General features: G+C 39.3%; 3 protein-coding genes and 1 pseudogene across 4 annotated transcripts in view; 3 read left to right on the top strand and 1 right to left on the bottom strand.

Annotated features, from left to right (window-relative positions):
* On the top strand, nt 1-1,261 carry LOC143845702 (phospholipase A1-II 4-like; annotated as a pseudogene). Its single transcript, XR_013234499.1, has 2 exons — nt 1-364; nt 427-1,261. The product of XR_013234499.1 is annotated as a phospholipase A1-II 4-like (transcript).
* A 3,420-nt stretch (nt 1,262-4,681) lies between these two features.
* LOC143891578 (phospholipase A1-II 1-like) lies at nt 4,682-6,755 on the top strand. The gene is made up of 2 exons (XM_077396073.1): nt 4,682-5,340; nt 5,957-6,755. Exons 1-2 carry the CDS (start codon nt 4,741-4,743, stop codon nt 6,587-6,589), a joined length of 1,233 nt encoding a protein of 410 aa, XP_077252188.1. The 5' UTR covers nt 4,682-4,740; the 3' UTR covers nt 6,590-6,755.
* A 1,000-nt stretch (nt 6,756-7,755) lies between these two features.
* LOC143891577 (transcription factor GTE4-like) overlaps nt 7,756-23,714 on the bottom strand; it is a 36,866-nt gene continuing 20,907 nt past the window's right edge. Inside the window, exon 5 of the mRNA XM_077396072.1 lies at nt 7,756-7,794. The gene's annotated coding sequence lies outside the window, so the exon portion shown is untranslated. The remainder of the gene's footprint in view (nt 7,795-23,714) is intronic.
* Nucleotides 18,764-21,997, top strand: LOC143891576 (phospholipase A1-II 1-like). Its single transcript, XM_077396070.1, has 2 exons — nt 18,764-19,459; nt 21,017-21,997. Exons 1-2 carry the CDS (start codon nt 18,800-18,802, stop codon nt 21,623-21,625), a joined length of 1,269 nt encoding a protein of 422 aa, XP_077252185.1. The 5' UTR covers nt 18,764-18,799; the 3' UTR covers nt 21,626-21,997.

Here is a 23,714-nt window from a genome sequence, read left to right as displayed (position 1 = left end):
CCTAGCTAAGGGTTATTTTAATAGATGGATCCAAACCCTTTTGTCGACAGTGGTCTTGTTGACGTAGCAAGACAATAGCAACTCCAGTAATCTCGCAACCCTCAAAATCCAAGTGTTGATTCCAGTTGCCTAAAGCCTTAATCCTACCCAACCCAAAATAAAATTGGACAGGTTTTTTCCAACCATAATTCGATCAACTTAAGATTTTGAAAGGCTGACCCAACCCCAGCATAAATAGGGTTGAGCGTGGCCCAATTGCACCTCTAAAAAAATCCCCCTCAAGTTTTTATTGAGTTTTGAGTGAGTAGGGAATTAGAGTTGAGTCAATTTTCTGTGTTTTCAAACTTCGAATGGCAATGTTATGGTAAGCTTGTGCATGTCTGTATGTATATATGAGAGAAAGACTAAAGCGGCGAAAATTTGCAGGTTCTAAGCGAGGCGAATGGACTAGTGGAAGTGTTCAAGGACGAAGAAATTAGCATAACTGTGACTGGCCACAGCTTGGGAGCCGACCTCGCCACCTTAAATGCACTCGACATCGTCTCCAACGGATATAACAAGCCCAATGATCACCCCGACAAGTATTGCCCTGTCACCACCACCGTCTTCGCTAGCCCTCGCGTCGGAGACTCCAACTTCAAGTAGGTCTTCTCCCAAATGGAAAACCTAAGATCGTTACGCGTCCCAAATGCCAAGGACATCGTTCCCAAGTATCCGCACTTGGGTTATGAAGATATTGGCATAGAACTAGCGATTGATACTCGCAAATCAGAGTACTTGAAGAGCCTTGGAAATGTGTCAAGCTGGCATAGCTTACAGGCTTATTTGCATGGAGTTGCGAGAACACAAGGGAGTAAGGGAGGGTTTAAGCTAGAAGTTAAGCATGATATAGCTCTTGTGAATAAGTCGATGGATGGTTTAAAGGATGAATATTGTGTTCCCAAGTCGTGGTGGGTTGAGAAGGATAAGGGTTATTAGGGATGAGGAAAATTCGGGGATAAGATGGTACAATTATGCTATTTCATAATGAGTAATATTGTAAATCTGGCACGAGTATATGAGATTTGGAAGGCTTTTACCTGTTGAAGTTGGAGGCTAATTCTAACTGTTTATTCTTTTCGATCGAATTGAATTTGAGAATAGCAAGCTAGGCTTTATTTTATCCATAAATAGGTTGCTATACTCCATTAATGTGGAGAACTTTTTCTGGCCGAACAATGAATGAAAAAGAAAAGGAAAAACCCTAAACCTTATCTGAGAATCAGAGACTGTATTGACAGAGCAAGAGTGTCAAACATATCCCTCACAAAATCTTGGTCCTTGGTTGTTGATCCTCTAACAGTGATTTGAGTACAACGTCTTTAGAACAAGAACCAAATCCAAGAAGAAGAATACAATCCAAATCGTAAAGCAAAATCCAATCAAGAATGACAAGATTTGGTATATAGAAAACCAGGGATTCAATACAAACTGATTGTAGATTACTTTACCATAAAACCAAAATCTACAAGTGTTGGAATGAATAGAAATTCCATGAATGAGGGATGCTTTTCATTTCTTCTTTGTTGCCATTTTGATCTCAGTTTCATTGATTGCTCATGAAGATTCGGAAGCAACAACAAAACCCTTGTTTTTCAACATCGATTGCTGTTGAAAAAATTATATTCAGAATGCTACAATTCTTAAGATTATTGGAAAAATATAGAAATAGGGACTGATCTTTGGCTAACTCGAACCAAACTTTGGTGTTATCTGAATCCAAATTTAAAAACTCAAACCAAACTTTGGTGCATCAAAACCCAATTTTGACAGCATCATAGAATCAGAATAAGAATAAAATTGAAGAAGTCAGATTGCACTTATCATTTTGAAGATAAAAAACCCTTTGCAAATTAGATTATTGATGAAGGAAGAATGACTAAGTCGTGCAACATGGTCACTCTTTTTACGAATTGTATTTGCCCCCTACAGTGCAACCGGAATACGTGAATGGACACTCCAAGATAAATAGCCCTAACAGGCTCCAGTAGACGTGCACTCGCTTACTGGTCCACCTCATTTCACCTTAAAACTGTACTTAGACACGGAACATAATGCAGGAAGGAATTGGAGCAAAAACCCAAGGAGAAAATCATTTTTGTCTTGTGTACTTGTTTACGATGGAAACCTCTTTTGGAGAAGATGAAATAGTTCAAAATGGTAACAAGGTATATGGAAAATAAAACCATTTTTGGTAATAAAAAGATATTTTTTATTTATCCGAAGCCAGACCACTGGCCACGGACCTCGGACCACGGCCCCCTAAAAGGCCCAAGACTTTCTCTCCACACTACTTCTTCTAAGGAGATGAAAGTCTAGTAACCTTGCTAATGTAGGACTAAAAAACATGCATTGGAGTTCAAAGCTATTCACACATCACACTTGGTTTTTGGCTCAAGTCTCAAGATATTTGAAAACAAAAGGAGATATTATTTACTTTTTTCCCACCAAAATTTTGGTTCAAATTTCAACATTTTGGGTTCAAAATCCTAACGATTGCCATGGATACTGCTACATGCCTAATTGGCCGTAATATAAATAAACAAAGAAAAAAATATATAAAAAAAAGGGGAGAGAGATTGATTGCAGGTAACTGGACCTCCTAGAGGAACCATAACTCTCTTGAAACATAAGTTTTGTTTTTGTTGAAAATTAACTACCTTTTCATTGTAACACAACTACTTAAATACAAACACAAAGGTGTGCCACATCACCAACCCATTTACCCACTTACCAGACACATAATAAGTAACTAACACCCACTTTTATGACATATAAGTAACTAACACCCACAAATCTAAAATGCATAATCCCACAATAACTACTTTGTAACTACATATACACCATAACATATACTTATCGGATACATATCTCGACTAGAATGGAAGTCATGTTTTCAGCTTTCTTTATCCAAAAGAAAGAAAACGAGTCCACCTACAGAAACCTTAGCAATAACAAATCAAAGCTACATCAGATTATATATGAAAAAAAGAAAGAAGGGATGGAGATGAAGAAGAAGCCGGAAAATGAAAAAAAAAATGAGAGAATGAAAGTTATTGCTAGAGGAGAAGGGTATATCGTTGGTGTTGGGGGTTCCACATGAAAGAAAAAAGTGTCCCACATCGGAAAAGTCAATGGATGTGGACTTGCTTATAAGGGATGGGCATCCTCCCTCTAACAGCTAGCTTTTAGGGGCGAGTTCTACCCAGTTAAGAGTCCCTACAAGTGGTATCAAAGCTAGGGCGTGGTAACCCTGGTTTGCTTCCGAGGGCGGGAATGTCTCTCGGGGAAGATCTCAGTAACACCGATAATGCCTGCGAGGACGGAATAATCCCTCAGGGTGGATCTCATAGTTCCCACGTTGCACCCACATGTATGGGCGAGATTGTCCACGTTGCTTCCACGTGGAGGGGGAGATTTTGGGGGTTCAACGTGAAAGAAAAAATAGTCCCACATCGGAAAAGTCAGTGGATGTGGAATTGCTTATAAGGGATGGACACCCTCCCTCTAACAGCTAGATTTTAGGGGCGAGTTCTACCCTGTTAAGAGTCCCTACAGTTGGAACATATACCGGCGGTATATATATATATATATATATATATATATATATATATATATATATATATATATATATATTAGAGAGAGAGAGAAGGGTTCTTGCTAACGTTAGCAACTAGCTTAGCTGTTAACGTTAGCGTAAAACAAGGATGGGCCACATTGTTGGGCTGATCCTAAGCATTCATTTGAAAGGCCCCATCATGGATGGGGTGTGTACCAAAAATCAGCTTCATTGGATCATCATAGGATGTCTATTTGTCGGGGTGAAAATGGACAGATACTGTTTGTCCACTAATCTGCCCATTTTTTCACCCCACAAATAGACACCCTAAGATGATCCAATGAAGCAAAACTTTTTATGTACACCCTATCCATGAAAGGGTCTTCCAAATGAATGCTTTGGATCCCCCTAACAATGTGGGCCCACCTTGTTTTACGCTAACGTTAGCAGGTAAGCTTACCTGCTAACATTAGCAAGAACCCTTTCCTTATATATATATATATATATATAGAGAGAGAGAGAGAGTAGAGTTGCTCCGCTCGAGCGCAACTAAGCTTAGCTGTGCTCAAGCACAGAAACAAAAACAGGGGTGGGCAACATTTTTGGTGGGATCCAAAGCATTCATTTGATGAGCCCTTTCATGGGTACGGTGTCCACCAAAAATCAGCTCCATTGGATCACCTCAGGGTGTCCATTTGTGGGGCCAAAAATTGACAGATTTGTGGACAAACAGTATATGTCCATTTTCTGCCTCACAAATGGACACCCATTGGGGATCCAATGGAGCTGATTTTTTGTAGGCCCCCCATCCATGATGGGGGCTTCCAAATGAATGGTTAGGATCACCCCCCCAATGGCCCCACCCCCTGTTTCTATGCTCGAGCGCAGCAACCCTTTTCTTATATATATCCTTTCTTAGAAAAATTTTAAAAGTAAAAAAATAGCAGAAGAGGTAATGCTTGTTGAAAATTGAAAACGTACGTTAATCCTCATTTGGAAGCACATCATTTTCAAAAGTACTAGTTTTTCAACAAAAAGGGTTATTTTAATTGCTTGGCCAAGTATAAATAGATAGACAATTAGATATGGGAACAACAAGAACCTAAAGAAAAATTAAACATTTCTTGGCTTGGCTAGAAGGAATGTCAAGAAACATTGCAAATAAATGGAGGGAGATCAATGGCAAGGATAACTGGGAAGACCTAATTGACCCACTCGACATCGATCTCCGGCAGAACATCCTTCACTACGGTGACATGGCTCAGGCTGCTTACGATGCCTTCAACACTGAGAAGGCATCGAAGTTTGCCGGCAGTAGCCGTTACGCAAGGAGTGATTTCTTCGAAAAGGTGGGACTTGTGAATGGAAAACCATTCAAATACAAAGTGACTAAGTTCTTGTATGCAACATCTGGGATTCAAGTCCCTGATTGCTTCATTCTAAAGTCCTTGTCCAGGGAAGCTTGGAGTAAGGAAACCAACTGGATTGGATATGTAGCTGTGGCTACAGATGAAGGGATGAAGGCTTTAGGGAGGAGAGATATTGTTATTGCATGGAGGGGGACTCAGCAAGCATTGGAATGGGTCAATGATTTATCTTTTGTATTGGTTCCAGCTTCTCAAATATTGGTTTCAGATTCTTCTGATTCTGGAAATAATCCAAAGGTGCATCAGGGTTGGCTCTCTATATATACTTCCAACGATCCGCGGTCCCCGTTCAGTACGACTAGTGCAAGAGACCAGGTGAATTCTGATTCTCTTTTCAAATTTTAAGCCATGTTTGGATGCCATGAAATTCTTTTCCATTTTTTATAAGTCTATCAGGTTGTGGGAGAGGGGTAAAAAGGGTGGAAGGGGGAGAGAATATTGAGGCATGATTGAAAAGAGGATGAGGAGTGGCTTAGAAATAAGGGAAAGAAAAACTATGCTCAAAATAGTTTTTTTTCTTTCCTTCTTTCCAGCAACTTCGTATCATCTCCTCACTCAGTCACTCATGCCCTTCCAATTCTCTCCCCACCCCTCTCACCACTTGGTAATCTAACATTCCATGAAAATAAAATATTCAAGGTTTCCAAACATGGCCAGCTTGAGATTCTGAAAGGCTGACCCAACCCCAGCAGAAATTGGACAGAGCCTGGCCCAAGATGCACCCTCTCCCTCAACCCTTTATTGAGTTTTGAGTGAGTAGGGCAAGTTTTCACTCACCTCATATTAGAGTCGAGTCAATTTTCTGTCTTTTTAAACTTTGAATAGAAATATGGTGCGCGCGCGCGTGTGTGTGTGTGTGTGTGTGTGTGTGTGTGTGTGAGAGAGAGAGAGAGAGAGAGAGAGAGAGACTAAAAGATGTGAGATTTTGCAGGTTCTAAGCGAGGTAACAAGACTAGTGGACGTATTCAAGGACGAGGAGATTAGCATAACCGTGACTGGCCACAGCTTGGGAGCCGCCCTCGCCACTTTGAATGCACTCGACATCGTCTCAAATGGATTAAACAAGCCCAAAGATCTACCCAACAAACCTTGCCCTGTCACCGCTATCATCTTCGCTAGCCCTCGCGTAGGAGACTCAAACTTCAAGCAGGTCTTCTCCAGAATGGAAACCCTAAGATTGTTACGCGTCCGAAATGCCAAGGACGTAGTTCCCAAGTATCCACTGCTGGGTTATGAAGATATCGGTGTAGAACTAGAAATTGATACTCGCGAATCAGAGTACTTGAAGAGCCATGGAAATGTTTCGAGTTGGCATAGCTTGGAGGCTTATTTGCATGGAGTTGCAGGAACCCAAGGGAGTAAAGGAGGATTTAAGCTAGAAGTCAAGCGCGAAATAGCCCTTTTGAATAAGTTCATGGATGCTTTGAAGGATGATCACTGTGTTCCTGACTCGTGGTGGATTGAGAAGAACAAGGGAATGGTGCAAGAAGATGATGGTTCTTGGCATTTGATGGACAGCCATGAAGATGTTAGACGTAATTCTAACGATAAACAAAATGAATAAGTTACGAATTAATATATTGTAAACAAATTAAATAAGTCAACTCCATACAAGTACGTAAGGAGTTTTAAGGAAAAGGATAATTTGGGGATAAGATGGTACAGTTATGTTGTTTCAAAATATTGTAAAGATGTAATTTTCCTTTAAAGAAAGTATATACTTATATGGAGCCCAGCCTATTCACAATGTTGGCTTTTGAAAGATACATTGTTGAGTCGAACAGAGAAGCACTTACTGAGGAAGATAGTCACCAGATAAGTCAGCAAACAAAAAGCTTCTAAGCACAAAGACAGAGAAAAGTTCAATCTAATAGATTAATGACTAGTCATGGAAACAACCGTTGCATTGGGTTACAAAGACTTGGAAGCTAATTTCAAAAAATCAAACGTATTCTCTGATTTCCCTACCAGCCACGTACGGGCAATCAAGTAGTTGAATGGACCCTTCAACTCCATATTAAACTACTTCAACAAGTCTATAGACAACCGTGGATGAAGTAATAAAATACACATTTAAACCCTGTTCATGTTGGATTTCGAGTCCAAAATTGATTATTGGACGAAAAATTTAATGCAATTTTGAGTTCAAAACTGTTATTTTTGGATTTTGAGAATGATTTCGAGTCCAAAATTGATTATTGGACGAAAAATTTAACGCAATTTTGAGTTCAAAACTGTTATTTTTGGATTTTGAGAATCAATTTTGAGTCCAAAACTAATTATTGGCCATTCTCCTTCAAGTATTTAAACTAAGTTTCTTAATTCTCGACGGCTTAAGACTCATGAAAGACCAGCATCAATTGCCAAACCAACCCCAACTGAATGGACTTGTGATCCTAGATGCAAATTAGCTGAAACTAAGATTGAATAGCAGCAGTTGGTGATGTACATTGGTTACTTTGAAACAGCAATGAAACAAAACCATGATTTGGGTCACAAAGCCTACGATTACATACAAATTCTACGTGTGAAATGTTCCGAAAATAAGACCATAAGACCGAAAAAGGAACCGCTCCTGGTGCATCTTTGTTCTTCAAGCAATGCTAGTCTTTTCCGAGATCAAATTTGAATGTCAGGGCAATAATACTTCCCCGTAGACAAAGATGAGGCCTTCAGAGTTGACAAAGATTGCTATACCACCGTCCAACCCATTTCTAAACAATCAAATTTGGTGTTCCAACTGCAGGTCTCTTATGATGCTTCAGATATCTGCCATCAAAGAAATGAAAAATTGTTATGATCTTGAGATCCTGCAAAACAGGTCATGAAAGTTTGATTACTTCATTTCTTTAGGTTATTTTCAGCGAAAATCACCATAATCAGAAAGTTAAGGGAAATGATAAATGCGCCCCTTTTTCATTACTTGGGACATCCAGGTGCACTCTATCTATCACTGCAAAAGTGCAAAGAGGCAGCTGCCACCGTACCCTGCACCTTTTTTTTGAAAGATGACTTTTATTACCGAGAATAAGCACCAAGTAAGGGACAAGATGTCCCCACTTGTGACATTTACAAACTCATCAGAAATACAACTAATACATTGAAAAATTTATTAATTCCCCGAAATGTCTGGTGCGATAAAGATAGACGACGACTCCAGTTGGACCCCTTCCTTACCGTACACTGCACCTGGGCGCCCCAAGTAATGAAAAGGGGCGCATTTATCATTCCCCAAAGTTAATATGCATACAAATGTAACAAGTAATCTGCTGAAAAACAAATGCTTGAGTGAGGCACACAAGAGGTCCAAGATGAACTTAAACAAAATGAAGTACAAAACAAAAACAAACTGCCATCACGTCTGCACTAAGAGGTGTGTCTAAAGCTTGGAGGTGAACAGAAATACAGACATCACCAATCTCTGCAATGGTGTTAACTGTTAACTAACCTCCAAAGGTTCAGGCTTGATGCAACAACTGATGAATCCCACCTTAAACCAGCAATGGGCTCAAAAGTGACTTTGAAAAGCCGGGATGGTCAAGAACACTATCAAAAGGAAGAAAAATACACAGGACCTGAAGGAGGAAGGCGGTTAAAGATCACAAACTCGCCTCTCCAAAACCAACTGCAGTACAGTCCTCACTGTTGGCCGATCAATAAACGTGCTGGAAAAGAGGTCTCAAAACCTGCAACCGTGGCCAACTGCAGTACAGTCATCACTGTTGGCCAAAAGAATGTGGCCCCGGTTTCTTTCCAAAAGTATGAAACAACAAAAATTACTCCAAAAGCTTAAGCCGTTAGATATGGTGAATTTTAATTATTTATACTTCAACACTCCCCCTCACCCTCACCCTCACCCTCACCTGTGGGCTGTGGCCCCTCTCTTTTGGGACTTCAACAAAAAGCGCCTGTTAAGAGGAATTATGCAAAAACAAAATGAATCTTTTATGTGATTCTGGACTCTTAGATTAAAGATTTCTAGATTCAATGATTCCTGCTTCATTGGAATAATTTCAAGAATTTTTTCCCACGGTTAATGAATTTTCTAGCGTTTGGTTAACTCATTTTCTATGGTTTTTTTTCCTAAAAAGAAAAATATTTTTGCTTTTTTAGAAGAGTAACCTGGAAATTTTTTTCACGTAATATTTTTTCCATAACATTAATTCCCTCGAATACATGAAAAATAAATTAGCCAAATGTAAGAAACTCATTTTTCATGAAAAGAATCAAGATAAATCCAAGCACCCTATAAAAGTTTTGAGAGATAATCATCTGTGATTGATTGGAAGTGTGCAATGGATGATGTCATTCGATCTAATGGGGAAAGGGTAATTTGGTAATAAATGGTACGCATGTAAACCATTATGTTATTATTTAAGAAATGATCTAAACCATTCATTTGTTGTCCCAGCAGTATATAGGTCATGCCCCAAAAATCTTCAAAAGAGTCCTTTGATTTTTGGAGGATTTTATTCCATCTATTACTTTTTCTTAGCAGTTCATTTTACACCAAATGTATTGGAGGGTTAGGATCATACTGTGGAGAAGATTTTTGGGCACAACCTATCTACTGCATATATAGATCAACAACTGGAAAATGAACCGTTTAGATCATCCACATACAGGTGGGTCCCATCTTATTTGGTCTTTCAATCATGGTTTTAAATTTCGACCGAAATTTTGGATTTAGGTCAACCCCAAAATCGAAATCCGTAATACCCGAAACATTTCATTTTTTCGACCGAAATTTCAAATTTCAGTCAAAATTTCATCCAAAATTTAAGGAAATTCAACCAAAAATCTCAATTCTTTTAATTATTTAATATTTTCCCGAAATTTCAATGTAAATTTCCAAAATTCCGGCCGAAATATGGTATGAAATAAAATATTGTTTTTAATTGTTTCGTCAGATTTCGGCCGACATTTCGGTTCGGTTCGAAATGCATTCCGAAACCTGGTTTCGAAATTTGAAACCTTGCTTTCAATAAATACTATCAGACTCGATGACTTAAACCTGTTTGGACGATATAAACATAGAGAAAACGGGGAAAGTTGGTCTTCCAAAAGGTGGGCCCCGGCCCCCACTGTACTTTTTCCAGAAATAGAGTTTAATTGTTAGGCTATCTGTCATAGTCATTTACCCCTCATGCAACACAGTGACATGATCAGACCCGTTTATCTTACCTCTGCGGCCCTTTTTTGTTGATATTTACTATCTTGAACCAAAAAAAGCCCGGACGTTGATCCGTCAAGCCCTTTTTTGGATTGCACCAAGAAAAGCTAAACCTACAAATCTCGTGCATGAGGATGTCTTTTTCATTATGGTTGTTCAAAGGTCTAGAATCAAGGGAAATAGGTGGGATTTGTGCTGGCCAACAACATTCATGGACCCGATCGCCACATGTATGGAAGTGAGTCCATGAGGTGCATTGTCGTTTTCCCCAAACTCTTACAAAGACTTGCTTCATATATTTATATATTCAAATCGCTCCTCATGCCTCCACAGTCATCTCCCTAAACTAGGCGTGTAAGAAACTTTCACGCAACTCTCTCCCTCGCATCTCATGCGTTCATAGTCATCTCCCTAAACTAGGCGTGTAAGAAACTTTCACAAAACACTCTCTCTCTCTCTCTCTCTCTCTCTCTCTCTCTCTCATATTAGAAGAAAGACTTGCGTATTCGTGGTGTTGCCTCAATGCGCAATGTGGGTTAAGACTTAAGACCATAGTTAGCAAAACGTGATTAGGCAAGTTTCCAATAACACACATTTCCAATATCTCAATCCTACAAGTTTCCACCTAAAATAGTTCCTTATTCATGGAAATTTTTCGTATTTTCCACTTATGAAACTTCCACTTGTGAATCTTCCCAAAATAGCCATCCTCAAAATTTCCTACTAATTTTCGGATTGCATCAGTTAGCAAAACGTGATTAGGCAAAAAATTAAGGAGGGGGGCGTGGGATTCGAGTTTAATAGAGTATGTTAGAATATGTGAAATCGGCCATTGGATTAGGTGTAGATCTCACCGTTAGATCTTCTTATGGGAGATTAGGCAAGTTGGTTAATGAGGCAACCCACTAGAATAGGCAGCTATATTTAATTAGTAAATAGATTAGATTAGAATATTCCATCATTATCTCTTTCCAGAGTCTGCTTGATTTCTTTCTATGTTTATCATGTATGTGCTCAATATAAGCACACCTTGAGCTCTATTGTAAATCATCTAAGATTAGTGAAAATCTCCAAAATTCTTCATGGTATCAAAGCAAGAAGATCCAATCCAGGCCTGACCACAACAGTGTTGATTTTGTTCTCCGGCGGACGACCGCTATAGCCGTGGGCCGTCCGCCAGGTCTCGTTCGATCTCATTGATTTTTCTTTAACTTTAATTCAACCATTGCTTTATTTCTTTATTTTATCCTGCACCCCAGAACACCATCAGCCCTTGTTGACCTCAACAATTCTTCTTTGAATCCCAAACCCAGAAGAGCATGCCCACCTATTCTCTGTCTTAGAGGGCCAAGTGTTGTAAAAAAAAAAAGGGAAAACAATTGATAGGACTGCCTCTCATGGCATGATCTCTTCCTTCAAGTCCATCTTTCCTCGCCACCATTGTTTCAAACCCTCAAATTTTATTTTAGTTTTTGAGAAATGATGATATGAGGCATGTGAAAAGAGAAGGGGATGGAAATCATTTAGATGCTAAAAAAAAATTTGCAACTTCCCACAGAAATGAGTGGGTTTGACGGCTGGTATTTTCACTCACAGCTTGTATGTAATAAACCTTGATTTGGTGATGGCACCCCCTTCCCTTATCATTTACCTTTTTCAAATCCATATGATTTTGATGGTGGCACCTATTCCAATTCCTTTTGTTTTTCTACTTCCCTCTTGCCTTATCATATGTGAAAAATGCATACCCCCATATTTGATATACACACATCCTCTTGATAAAAAATAAAAAAATTCCTTTCAATGGCCCAATTTTTCTTTTGCAAAGTTTCGTATTTGCCGCAAGCCATTAATTACCACCAATCTCTTCTTCTTTTTTTCTCTTCTTTGTTGCCTATTTCGGCTTTTGTCCCTGGTCCGACACTGGTCCATCATGACCCATTTCTTGTCCATTCCGGCATTGGTCCATAAGGACCCATTTCTTGCCCATTTCGGCATTGGTCCATAGTGACCCATTTCTTGCCCATTCCGGCAATCTTGCACATTCTGGCATTGGTCCATAGTGACCATTTTCTTGCCAATCCTGGCATCGGTCCATAGTGACCCACCATTTCTTGCCCATTCTGGCATCGGTCCATAGTGACCCACCATTTCTTGCCCATTCCGGCATTGGTCCGTAGTGACTCATTATTACTCGCCCATCGAGGCTTGACTGTTCTCTAGGATCTATGATCCATTGGCTTTTATAAGCCCTCTTGGCGGCATATCAACAAGCGACATTTCATCAACAACATCAGGATACTTTAACATCAAGGGATATTCATCATCAAAATTCGTCAGCGTGCTCAAATCATAAGATTCTATTTTCCTATGGGAATTTCAAGTGGAGGTTTTTATTTTTCATATTGGGAATTTTTATTGTAATCAAACGTATATCGATTTTCAATCCATATACGTTTGAGGGGGCATGTTAGAATATGTGAGATCCACCGTTGGATAAGGTGTAGATCTCACCGTTAGATCTTCTTATGGGAGATTAGGCAAGTTGGTTAATGAGGCAACCCACTAGAATAGGCAGCTAGATTTAATTAGTAAGTAGATTAGATAAGAATATTCCATCATTATCTCTTTCCAGAGTCTGCTTGATCTCTTTCTATATTTATCATGTATGTGCTCAATATAAGCACACCTTGAGCTCTACTGTAAATCATCCAAGATTAGTGAAAATCTCCAAAATTCTTCAAAGTATTGGTTTAAAAAAATGTAATAAAAAAGGGTTAAGTATGGAAACACAAAATTAAAGCATTTAATACGTTTAAAATTTAGTTTTTACAAAATATAATGGGGTAAAGTTTGAAAGTTGGTCTAGTGATATATCTTCTATCTACTTCTCATCGAATATTCTTTTTAAATGGTCTTAAACATAGTTAGCAAAACTTCATTTTGAACGGCATTTTTTTTCAAAAAAAATAAACACGTTTGTAGGTTCATTGTTTAATAGTCCATTAAAACTTAGAGGGGGTTGGGCCTGTAGCTCAATGGTTGAGGCTTTGTTTCTCAGCCATTCACAAAAAAGTGAAGGGCTGATTTTCCAGTTACCCACTTAGTAGCGACAAAGGTGAAATGGACTCTTAAAACATTTACAATTAAAAAAATTCCATTCTTTTAGGAAAATGGGAAATGATAATGGGAAAGCCCAACAATGAGAATGTACAATGAGTGTTAAAAAAATTTACTTTTTCTTTAAATTTCCTAAACCTCACGTCACTTGTAATGTTGTGTGGCGAGGAGTTATTTGTTGGGTCCCCTTCTCGGTTGTACTATCGGACTCCCTAGAGTTATTCTTTAGGAAACTCACCAAAAAGGTATTTTTAATTTGTACACACGGCCCACTCTGATTATAGGACTCTCCCATCGGTTTAGTCTCACTTACCATATCATTTTCGATCATATGATAATAATCTAGAAAATTTCATGTGACATTATTATATTGGACATGCGCAAAATATAAAAGTAGCATATCTGATAAATGCGACCCTTTTCATCACATGGATGGGACACCCAACTGCAGTGTACGTGGCAATCAAATCCATTGAATCCTTTTGACGTGAAGTACATCAGTCCCTCTGCAGTCATTGATACACGGTTGTTGGGGGTCCCAAGTGATGAAAAGGGGTGCATTTATCATTTCCCTATTTAAAAGCATCACATAAACTAATTTATAAAGGAAGTTTGATAAATTACGTAAAGAAAATTTTCTTTGATAAGTTTGATAAATATTCCCATAAAGTTGATATATTGTGATACCCTTTCCATCATAAAAAAAAAATAACGGAAAAAGAAATGCAAGATATTCTTGTAATTCTTACATAAGAGGTGACACGTCTCAACGTAATCATGTGTACCCGTTGCAACAAAGGGTTTCTAAATATCTTTTGATCTAACAATAAGATCGGAAATTATGTTATACCATTGGAGTTGTCTCAACGAGCTCTGCTACAGTTCAATCTTGATATGTGAATTGAGCCTGGATCGTTCATCATTCTAAAAAAAAAATAGCCTATGGTAACTTACTTGATATGGTAACAAATAGCCTATTCACACGTTGCTAACAGTTCCCTTGTGTTTTCTTTGCTAATGTTTCTCAAATGGCAAAACTACCCTCACAGTGCCAAGCGGCATGTAGGGAATTGTTAAGTTATTAGAGTCAAAAGAGGACTTTACTTGTTTTAGTATTTTTATTAGAGGCTAAACTAAAGAGCGCCCTTAGAAAAATCAGCTGAAAGGCCTATTGGATCAACATCACCTCATTGGGTTTATTATGGCACTGAAATATGTAAAAGTAAAGGAATAATGAATGAAATGAGGTGATGTGGATCCAAGGGGGTGCCTTCAGAGCTGGTTTTTGAAAGGGCGACCTTAAGTTTAGCATTCCTCTGTTTATTTTATTTTTCTAGCAAAATTTACTATTTCGAACACTAGTCCTCTCGAGTTTTATATTGGTTTGTAGCCAAAATGAACTCAGTCTTTCTCTTGAATCGAACACAAATTATCCTTTTTTCTTATAGATTTTTCTAGATGTCATTGAGGTGGAAGACACCTTTTGTTCGCTTTTTCATCTCTCTCCTGCACCACAAAACTAGCCTAAGAAATGATATTTTGCCCACTTCTACTACTTTCTTTTTTTTTTGAAATGGTAATATTATAAATGATGGAAAAACAGGAGACCGAGATGGAACTCCCATATTTACAATAGAATACAAGTAGACGAAAGAGTCGAAAGATACAATCAACGACACACCACTCCTCAAGGAGGAAGATGGTCAAACCACCTAATAAGACCACCAGATACACCGCGCTTGGTAAGCGTATCCTCCTTATCATTTGCCGATCTTCTGACATGTTGATATCTGATAGAAGACCCCGAAGTTATATCACCAATCTCATAAAAAATGGAAAGAAATCTCCACGGAGGAGCCGCCCCACCTTTCAGCCAATGAATCACATTTAACGAATCCCCTTCAACAATGGTCTGTTCCAACAACTTCTATCAATATGCAAAATGCCAAAATGTGCAGCCCTCACTTCAGCTTCGGAGGCTATCACAGACACCTATAGAGCCATAGTATGCCCACTCTACTCCCCCCCTCTTCGTTATGACACACCCCTCCCACCCCAGCCGGACCCAGATTGCCGAAGCTCGCTCCATCAAAATTAACCTTAAGCATATTTTGAGGAGGCGACTCCCACCTTTGCGAAACAAGAGCTCCGATCAACACTAAAGCAAACCTCCCTCCAACCTTTCCAAAGATCATAAGCATCTACAAACCGGAAAGAAGGAAGGCATCTCACCCAAGATATAACCAAAGTGATAATCTTCAAGTAGATCCAATGAGGGTTCTTAGCTTTCCCCTCAAAGATCCTAGAATTCCTCTCCTTTCAAATAGACCACCACGTAGCTAGTAAACAAAACTTCCACAAAGTTTTCCCTTTTCCCTTCCAAGGAATCCTTCCCCATTGATGCGATAACGACGGAATAGACTTTGGGAAAACCCAACAAATTCCAAATCTCATGAAAATGAACCGCCAAATGAGACGAGTAAAAACATAATGCATAAACAAATGATCCACAGATTCCCCATCTTGCAGGCATAGGGGGCAATGATCGATAAGCCACATACCACAGTTTCCCAAAAAATTGATAGTTTGTATTCTATCACGACAAACAACCCAACCAAAGATACAAACTCTAGGTGGGCATTGAAATTTTCATACATTTGCCGAATATGAAGGGGTAGAAATGGGCAATAAACTCTTAAAGAAATATTTGACCGAGAAAGACCCAGAAGGTTCCTCAGTCCAAAGCCTTTTATCCTCTCCATTCCTCTTAATATAACATCTCTCAAGAAGGACCCGCAGGCTAGAGGCCAATTCCACCTCCCACTCAAAAAAAAGATCTTCTAAACCCCGGATTCCACACAAGGACAACATCATTCCGCTCGAAGCAATCGCAAACAAAGGCCTCCCTATTAGAAGCCAAGCTAAATAATCTCGGGAATCTACATTTAAAGAACACATCCCCACACCACACGATCATGCCAGAACAAAATTCTATCACCCCTATAAACTCAAAATCTAACCTTTGACATGAAAAGAGATGTCATTTTTAAGATATTTCTCCATACCAACAGCCCTTTTTTTGCAAACGAGTCCATGGATTCCCATCTCCCCCTATCGCACCCATACTTGCTACAAATGACCTTAACCCACCACCTATCATGCTCCTCCCCAAATCTCCAGAACCTTTTTATTAACTTTGCTAATTAATTTGTCTTAAATGTGGTACTTTCTAGTGACCAGGTTTTTGGTTTAGTGGGTCACCGCAAGGCGATCAATTGCCATTGGTTTCACACTGTATTTGGATAATTCTAAGGGCATGATTGGCACCATGAAAATTATTCCATGGTAATATTTGTGGGGCCAGTTGTGAGAGATGGGAGATGATCGAGCAAGAGACTTTAGAGGGAAGGAATGAGGGGACAAAGAGAAACCCCCAAACTTAGGGCAAAAAAACCCATTTTAAAGCAGCGTATTGTTTTCCACTGCTTTTAAGATTTCTCAGGCTCTCTCCATGCATTCCACTTTATCGCATCAAGTCTCTTCTGAGCTCCTCTTTTATAATTGAGCCCATGAATATTTCATAGAATAATTTTTCATGGTAGTCAAACATAAGGCTGCAACTCAGGTCGGGCGGGTCGGGTTTTGGAGAACCCAACCCTACCCAAGAAATATCTTGGGTCGGGTCGGGTCGGGTCGGGTTTTTTTTCCGAAAACCCACGATTCCCAAACCCGGCCCTACCCACGATAAATCTCGGGTCGGGTCAGGTCGGGTCGGGTCGGGTTTTTTCACGTTGACGCAATTTTTTAAGGAAAATTCTTGTTTGGCAAGGCAACTCAACTCATAGAAGCAGAAACTACACTCACATTACACTTGAATCAAACAATGATGTAATTACACTCACATTACACTTGAATCAAACAATGTTGTAATCAAACAATGTTGTAATTACAATCAAACAATGCTGAATCAAACACTTGAATCAACTCAACTCATAGAAGCAAAAATTACACTCACACGCAATAACAGTGGGTGCGTGGGTTTTCACTTTTAACTTGTAACTAACAATAGAAAAAAAATGTACATACTATAACTTATGTAACTCGGGTCGACTCGGGTTGGGCCCCTTCAAACCCGGCTCAACCCGAGATTCATGCGGGCTTTTGAATGCTCAACCCGGCTCGACCCGAAACCCATGAAACCTGAACCCAACCCAGGCTATTTTCGGGTTGGGTCGATGCGGGTCGGCTCGAGTTGCAGCCCTAGTCAAACATGCCCTAAGTAACCCAGATCAAACAATCAACATGTTGGGGTTCCATGTAAAAGCAATAGTCCCACATCGGATAAGTGAAATAGATGGGAATAGGTTACAAGGGAATGGGCACCCTTCCTCTAATAGCTAGCTTTTAGGGCTGAGTTCTACCTGGTTAAATTCCCAACAAATGGTATCAGAGCTCAGGACGTGATAACCCCGGTTTGCCTCTGAGGGCGGGAATATATATCCCTCGTGAAAGTTCTCAAAAACCCCGGGGTAGTTATCTCGTGGTTCCCACGTTGCCGCCGCGTGGAGGGGCGAGATGGTCCACATTGCTTTCGCGTGGAGGTGGAGATTGTTGGGGTTCCACGCAAAAGCAATAGTCTCACATCAGATAAGCGAAATAGATGGTGATGGGTTATAAGGGAATGTGCACCCTCTCTCTAAAGGCTAGCTTTTAGGGGTGAGTTCTACCCGGTTAAGTTCCCCACACAACAAATGATGAAAGACAATGTGCTAGGCCAGTGATAGCCGATCAAATCAACATGAATGGTCAACAAAGGGTCCATGCATGTAACGTGCCTTGAATTGTATTGCCAAGCAAAAGTGTGGCACGATCTATCTCCCTAGAAATTACTATATTAAATTATCACGACACAACTATTAGGCCCAGTTACCTAAAGCCAAAATATTTTGGACCTTTCAAACAAGGGAAGTGATATAGCTAATCACCCCATTTTCTTCCCCAGGTCACACCCTTTAGGCCTTTAGTGTATTTTGACTACTTTGTTTACACTACATTGGGGTGACATGGGAAGAAAAGGGGGCGAATATATCATTTCCCTCAACCGCTAACTTTATCAAGGACGTGTTATGTCCTAAAATTCCTAATACTTGCTCACCGAAAACAATAATCCATGCTTAATAAAGGTTAATATAAAGACTAAAGTAAACCAAGAAAAATTAAATACATTTTAAGTAATTGATAAATATCCAAATATCCTTTCTTAAAAAAAATTGAAAAGAAAACATAGCAAAAGTGGTAAGGCTTGTTTAAAATTGAAAACTTTAATACTCATTTGGAAGAACATCATTTTCGTAAGTACAAGCGCTTTTCTCGCGTTGCAACTAAAAGGGTTATTTTAATTGCCTGGCCAAGTATAAACAGATGGATAATTTGATATGGCTACTAGAGCAAATAAAACATTTCTTGGCTTGTCTAGTAAGAATGTCTAACATTGCAAATAGATGGAGGGAGATCAATGGTAGTGATAACTGGGAAGATCTGATTGATCCACTCGACTTTGATCTCCGGCAGAATATCCTTCATTACGGCGACATGGCTCAGGCCACTTATGATGCCTTCAACAATGAAAAGGCATCAAAGTTCGCCGGTAGTAGCCGTTACGCGAGGGGTGACTTCTTCAAAAAGGTGGGACTTGTTAATGGAAATCCATTCAAATACAAAGTGACAAAGTTCTTGTATGCAACATCTGGGATTGAAGTCCCTGATTCCTTCATTTTAAAGTCCTTGTCCAGTGAAGCTTGGAGTAAGGAAACCAACTGGATTGGATATGTAGCTGTGGCTACAGAAGAAGGGATGGAGGCTTTAGGAAGGAGAGATATTGTGATTGCATGGAGAGGGACCCAGCAAGCAACTGAATGGGCCAATGATTTTTCCTTTGTAATGGTCCCAGCTTCTCCAATATTAGGTTCAGATTCTTCTGGGAGTGGAAATAATCCAAAGGCGCATCAGGGTTGGCTCTCAGGTTCTAAAATATTTGGTACAGGGTGTGGAAATAATCCAAAGGTACATCAGGGTTGGCTCTCTGTATATACTTCGGACGACCCGCAATCGCCGTTTAGTAATACTAGTGCAAGAGACCAGGTAAATTCCGGTTACCTTACTAAATCTTAGAGGAAAATCACATTCTTGTTTTGCTAAATTTGAAAGAATGGTTTAAAATTCAAATATAGTTGGATGATCATGAATTGAGATTAATATTACTGCCTGTACTCATGATACGAAAGTAGAAATTCATCTTAGCATAAATTCAATAATCTCCCTTTTTTTGCAACTATAATTCTTCTTACATGATGAAAATAGATGGAGCATCCGGCCACTCGATCCAAAATCTCATCAATCTAATGTGCAAACTGCCAAGGATGGGAGAGACTTCCCTTCAACCATTTTATAACATTTAGGTAGCCACCTTCCACTACGACCTAATCAAGAATGCTTGTCTCAATCATTCTAATTCCTTGGTGAACCACACTAATGTCCCCCTCATTGGAGTTTGCAATCACAATGGGGACTGACCGCCTGAGAAAGCCCAAATCGTTGCACCACCATAATCTCAAAGGAGACCACCTACCCCAATCAATTTGGGGTTCCCCAAGCTTGAAACATCAATGTTCAACTTAAAATATCCTCGGCTAGGAGGATTCCATGCTCGTGCAATGGACGACCTTTGCTCATTGCCGGTGCACACCCCATACCAACTTCGCCATAAGTCATATGCTAACCCAAGAGACGGTAAAGGCAATTACCCTAATGAAGAGGTAATGAGGGGTCTTTTCTAAGTCTCCAAAAACCCTGGCTTTCCTTTCTTTACTTAACACCCGAATGTTGGTTAACAGTATCACGTTTTCATAAGATTTTACTTCATTTTCTCCAATGAATGGTAGATCAACTACCCGAGAGCTCTAAAAGCTTGGAAGGGAACAACCATGTTATACCAAATCTGCTAAGTTTGATGCTTTACACATATTATGTTGTTTTGCAATGGAGCAACATGTGATCAACTAACTCTCCCGCCTCCACACATAGTTCACAGTGGTCAATGATCCACATATGTCTATCTCAGAGATGACCCACTGTGAAGATTTTGTCAAGAACCTCCGTCCAAGCAAAGGCATGGACTCTAGGAGGGGCCAGTATGGTCCACACTAGCCACCAATGAAGTTTCAGGATTGGAGGCAATCAGGTTGTAGAATGATTTGACACTGAATAACCGAGAAGAGCACTGGATCGAAACCCTTTTGTCGACACTGGTCTTCTTGATGTAGCAAGACAATAGCAATTCCAGTAATCTCGCAACCCTCAAAATCCAAGTGTTGATTTCGATTGCCAAAAGCCTTAATCCTAACCCAACCCAAAATAAAATTGGACAGGTTTTTTCCAACCATAATCCAACCTAAGATTTTGAAAGGCTGACCCAACCCCAGCATAAATAGGGTTGAGCGTGGCCCAATTGCACCTCTAAGAAAATCCCCCTCAAGTTTTTATTGAGTTTTGAGTGAGTAGGGCAAGTTGGCTTGACTCAATGCAAATTAGAGTTGAGTCAATTTTCTGTGTTTTCAAACTTCAAATGGCAATGTTATTGTATGCTTGTGCATGTATGCATGTGTATATGAGAGAGACTAAAGCGGCAAAAATTTGCAGGTTCTAAGCGAGGTGAGGAGACTAGTGGAAGTGTTCAAGGACGAAGAAATTAGCATAACTGTGACTGGCCACAGCTTGGGAGCCGCCCTTGCCACCTTAAATGCACTCGACATCGTCTCCAACGGATATAACAAGCCCAATGATCACCCCGACAAGTCTTGCCCTGTCACCGCCATCGTCTTCGCTAGCCCTCGCGTCGGAGAATCCAACTTCAAGGAGGTCTTCTCCCAAATGGAAAACCTAAGATTGTTACGCGTCCGAAATGCCAAGGACATCGTTCCCAAGTATCCGCACTTGGGTTATGAAGATATTGGCGTAGAACTAGCGATTGATACTCGCAAATCAGAGTACTTGAAGAGCCCTGGAAATGTGTCAAGCTGGCATAGCTTGCAGGCTTATTTGCATGGAGTTGCGGGAACACAAGGGAGTAAGGGAGGGTTTAAGCTAGAAGTTAAGCGTGATATAGCACTTGTGAATAAGTCCATGAATGCTTTGAAGGATGAATATTGTGTTCCCGAGTCGTGGTGGGTTGAGAAGAATAAGGGAATGGTGCAAGAAGATGATGGTTCTTGGCATTTGATGGACATCCATGAAGATGTTAGAAGTTGACGTTTAAATTCTAAAGGGAAATAAATTAAACTTGTTAATAAAGGTTAATCAAGGTTGTAAACTTGATTAATTAGGGATTATTTGGCGTCTAGAATGTTAATCAAGTTTGTAAACTTGATACTAACAGGTAAGGGTTATTAGGGATGAGGAAAATTTGGGGATAAGATGGTACAATTATGCTATTTCATAATGATGTAATTTCCCTTGATATGGATATTAGAGAAAGTGTGTGTGTGTGTATATACACACACACACACACAATATGTGGAGCCCATTTCTCTCCACAAATATGAGTAATATTACTTTACCATAAAACCAAAATCTACAAGTGTTGGAATGAATAGAAATTCCATGAATGAGGGATGCTTTTCATTTCTTCTTTGTTGCCATTTTGATCTCAGTTTCATCGATTGCTCATGAAGATTCGGAAGCAACAACAAAACCCTTGTTTTTCAACATCGAAATAGGGACTGATCTTTGGCTAACTCGAACCAAACTTTGGTGTTATCTGAATCCAAATTTAAAAACTCAGACCAAACTTTGGTGCTATCAAAACCCAATTTTGACAACATCATAGAATCAGAATAAGAATAAAATTGAAGAAGTCAGATTCCACTTATCATTTTGAAGGTAAAAAACCCTTTGCAAATTAGATTATTGATGAAGGAAGAATGACTAAGTCGTGCAACATAGTCACTCTTTTTACGAATTGTATTTGCCCCCTCCAGTGCAACCAGAATACGTGAATGGACACTCCAAGATAAAATAGCCCTAACAGGCTCCAATAAACGTGCACTCGCTGACTGGTCCACTTCGTTTCACCTTAAAACTGTACTCGGACAAGGAACAGAATGCAGGAAGGAATTGGAGCAAAAACCCAAGGAGAAAATCATTTCTGTCTTGTGTACTTCTTTACGATGGAACCCTCTTTTGGAGGAGATGAAATAGTTCAAAATGGTAACAAGGTATATGGAAAATAAAACCATTTTTGGTAATAAAAAGATATTTTTTATTTATCCAAAGCCAGACCACTGGCCAAGGACCTTGGACCACGGCCCCTAAAAGGCCCAAGACTTTCTCTCCACACTACGTCTTCTAATGAGATGAAAGTCTATTAACCTTTCTAATGTTGGACTAAAAAGCATGCATTGGAGTTCAAAGCCACTCACACATCACACTTGGTTTTGGGCTCAAGTCTCAAGATATTTGAAAACAAAAGGAGATATTATTTACTTTTTTCCCACCAAAATTTTGGTTCAAGTTTCTACATTTTGGGTTCAAAATCCTAACGATTGCCATGGATACTGTTACATGCCTAATTGGCCGTAATATAAATAAACAAAGAAAAAAAGATAGAAAAAGAAGGGAAGAGAGATTGATTGCGGGTAACCGGACCTCCTAATGTTTTAATTCGAGAGGAACCATAACTCTCTTGAAACATAAGTTTTGTTTTTGTTGAAAATTAACTACCTTTTCATTGTAACACAACTACTTAAATACAAACACAAAGGTGTGCCACATCACCAACCCATTTACCCACTTACCAGACACATAATAAGTAACTAACACCAACTTTTATGACATATAAGTAACTAACACCCACAAATCTAAAATGCATAATCCCACAATAACTACTTTGTAACTACATATACACCATAACATATACTTATCAGATACATATCTGGACTAGAATAGAAGTCTTGTTTTCAGCTTTCTTTATCCAAAAGAAAGAAAACGAGTCCACCTACAGAAACCTTAGCAATAACAAATCAAAGCTACATTATATTATATATGAAAAAAAGAAAGAAAGAAGGGATGGAGATAAAGAAGAAGCCAGAAAAATTTTAAAAAAAAAAAAACGAGAGGATGAAAGTTATTTCTAGAGGAGAAGGGTATATCATTGGAACATACACCGGCGGTATATATATATATATATATATATATATATATATATATATATATATATATATATATATATATATATATATATATATAGAGAGAGAGAGAGAGAGAGAAAAGGGTTCCTGCTAACGTTAGCAGCTAGCTTAGTTGCTAACGTTAGCGTAAAATAAGGGTGGGCCACATTGTT

This window comes from Tasmannia lanceolata, unplaced genomic scaffold, assembly GCF_043159265.1.
Source record: "Tasmannia lanceolata isolate RefF3 unplaced genomic scaffold, GAP_Taslan_0.1 ptg000015l, whole genome shotgun sequence".
NCBI lineage: Eukaryota > Viridiplantae > Streptophyta > Magnoliopsida > Canellales > Winteraceae > Tasmannia > Tasmannia lanceolata.
Note: the sequence above shows the minus strand (reverse complement) of the source record. Positions and strands in the feature narration are given on the sequence as shown.

Excerpts from the sequence above, each read along its gene's own strand:
- LOC143891578 (XM_077396073.1), top strand. The coding sequence starts at position 4,741 with ATGTCAAGAAACATTGCAAATAAATGGAGGGAGATCAATGGCAAGGAT. Across the intron at positions 5,341-5,956 it reads CGACTAGTGCAAGAGACCAG|GTTCTAAGCGAGGTAACAAG; the intron begins GTGAATTCTGAT and ends GAGATTTTGCAG.
- LOC143891576 (XM_077396070.1), top strand. The coding sequence starts at position 18,800 with ATGTCTAACATTGCAAATAGATGGAGGGAGATCAATGGTAGTGATAAC. Across the intron at positions 19,460-21,016 it reads ATACTAGTGCAAGAGACCAG|GTTCTAAGCGAGGTGAGGAG; the intron begins GTAAATTCCGGT and ends AAAAATTTGCAG.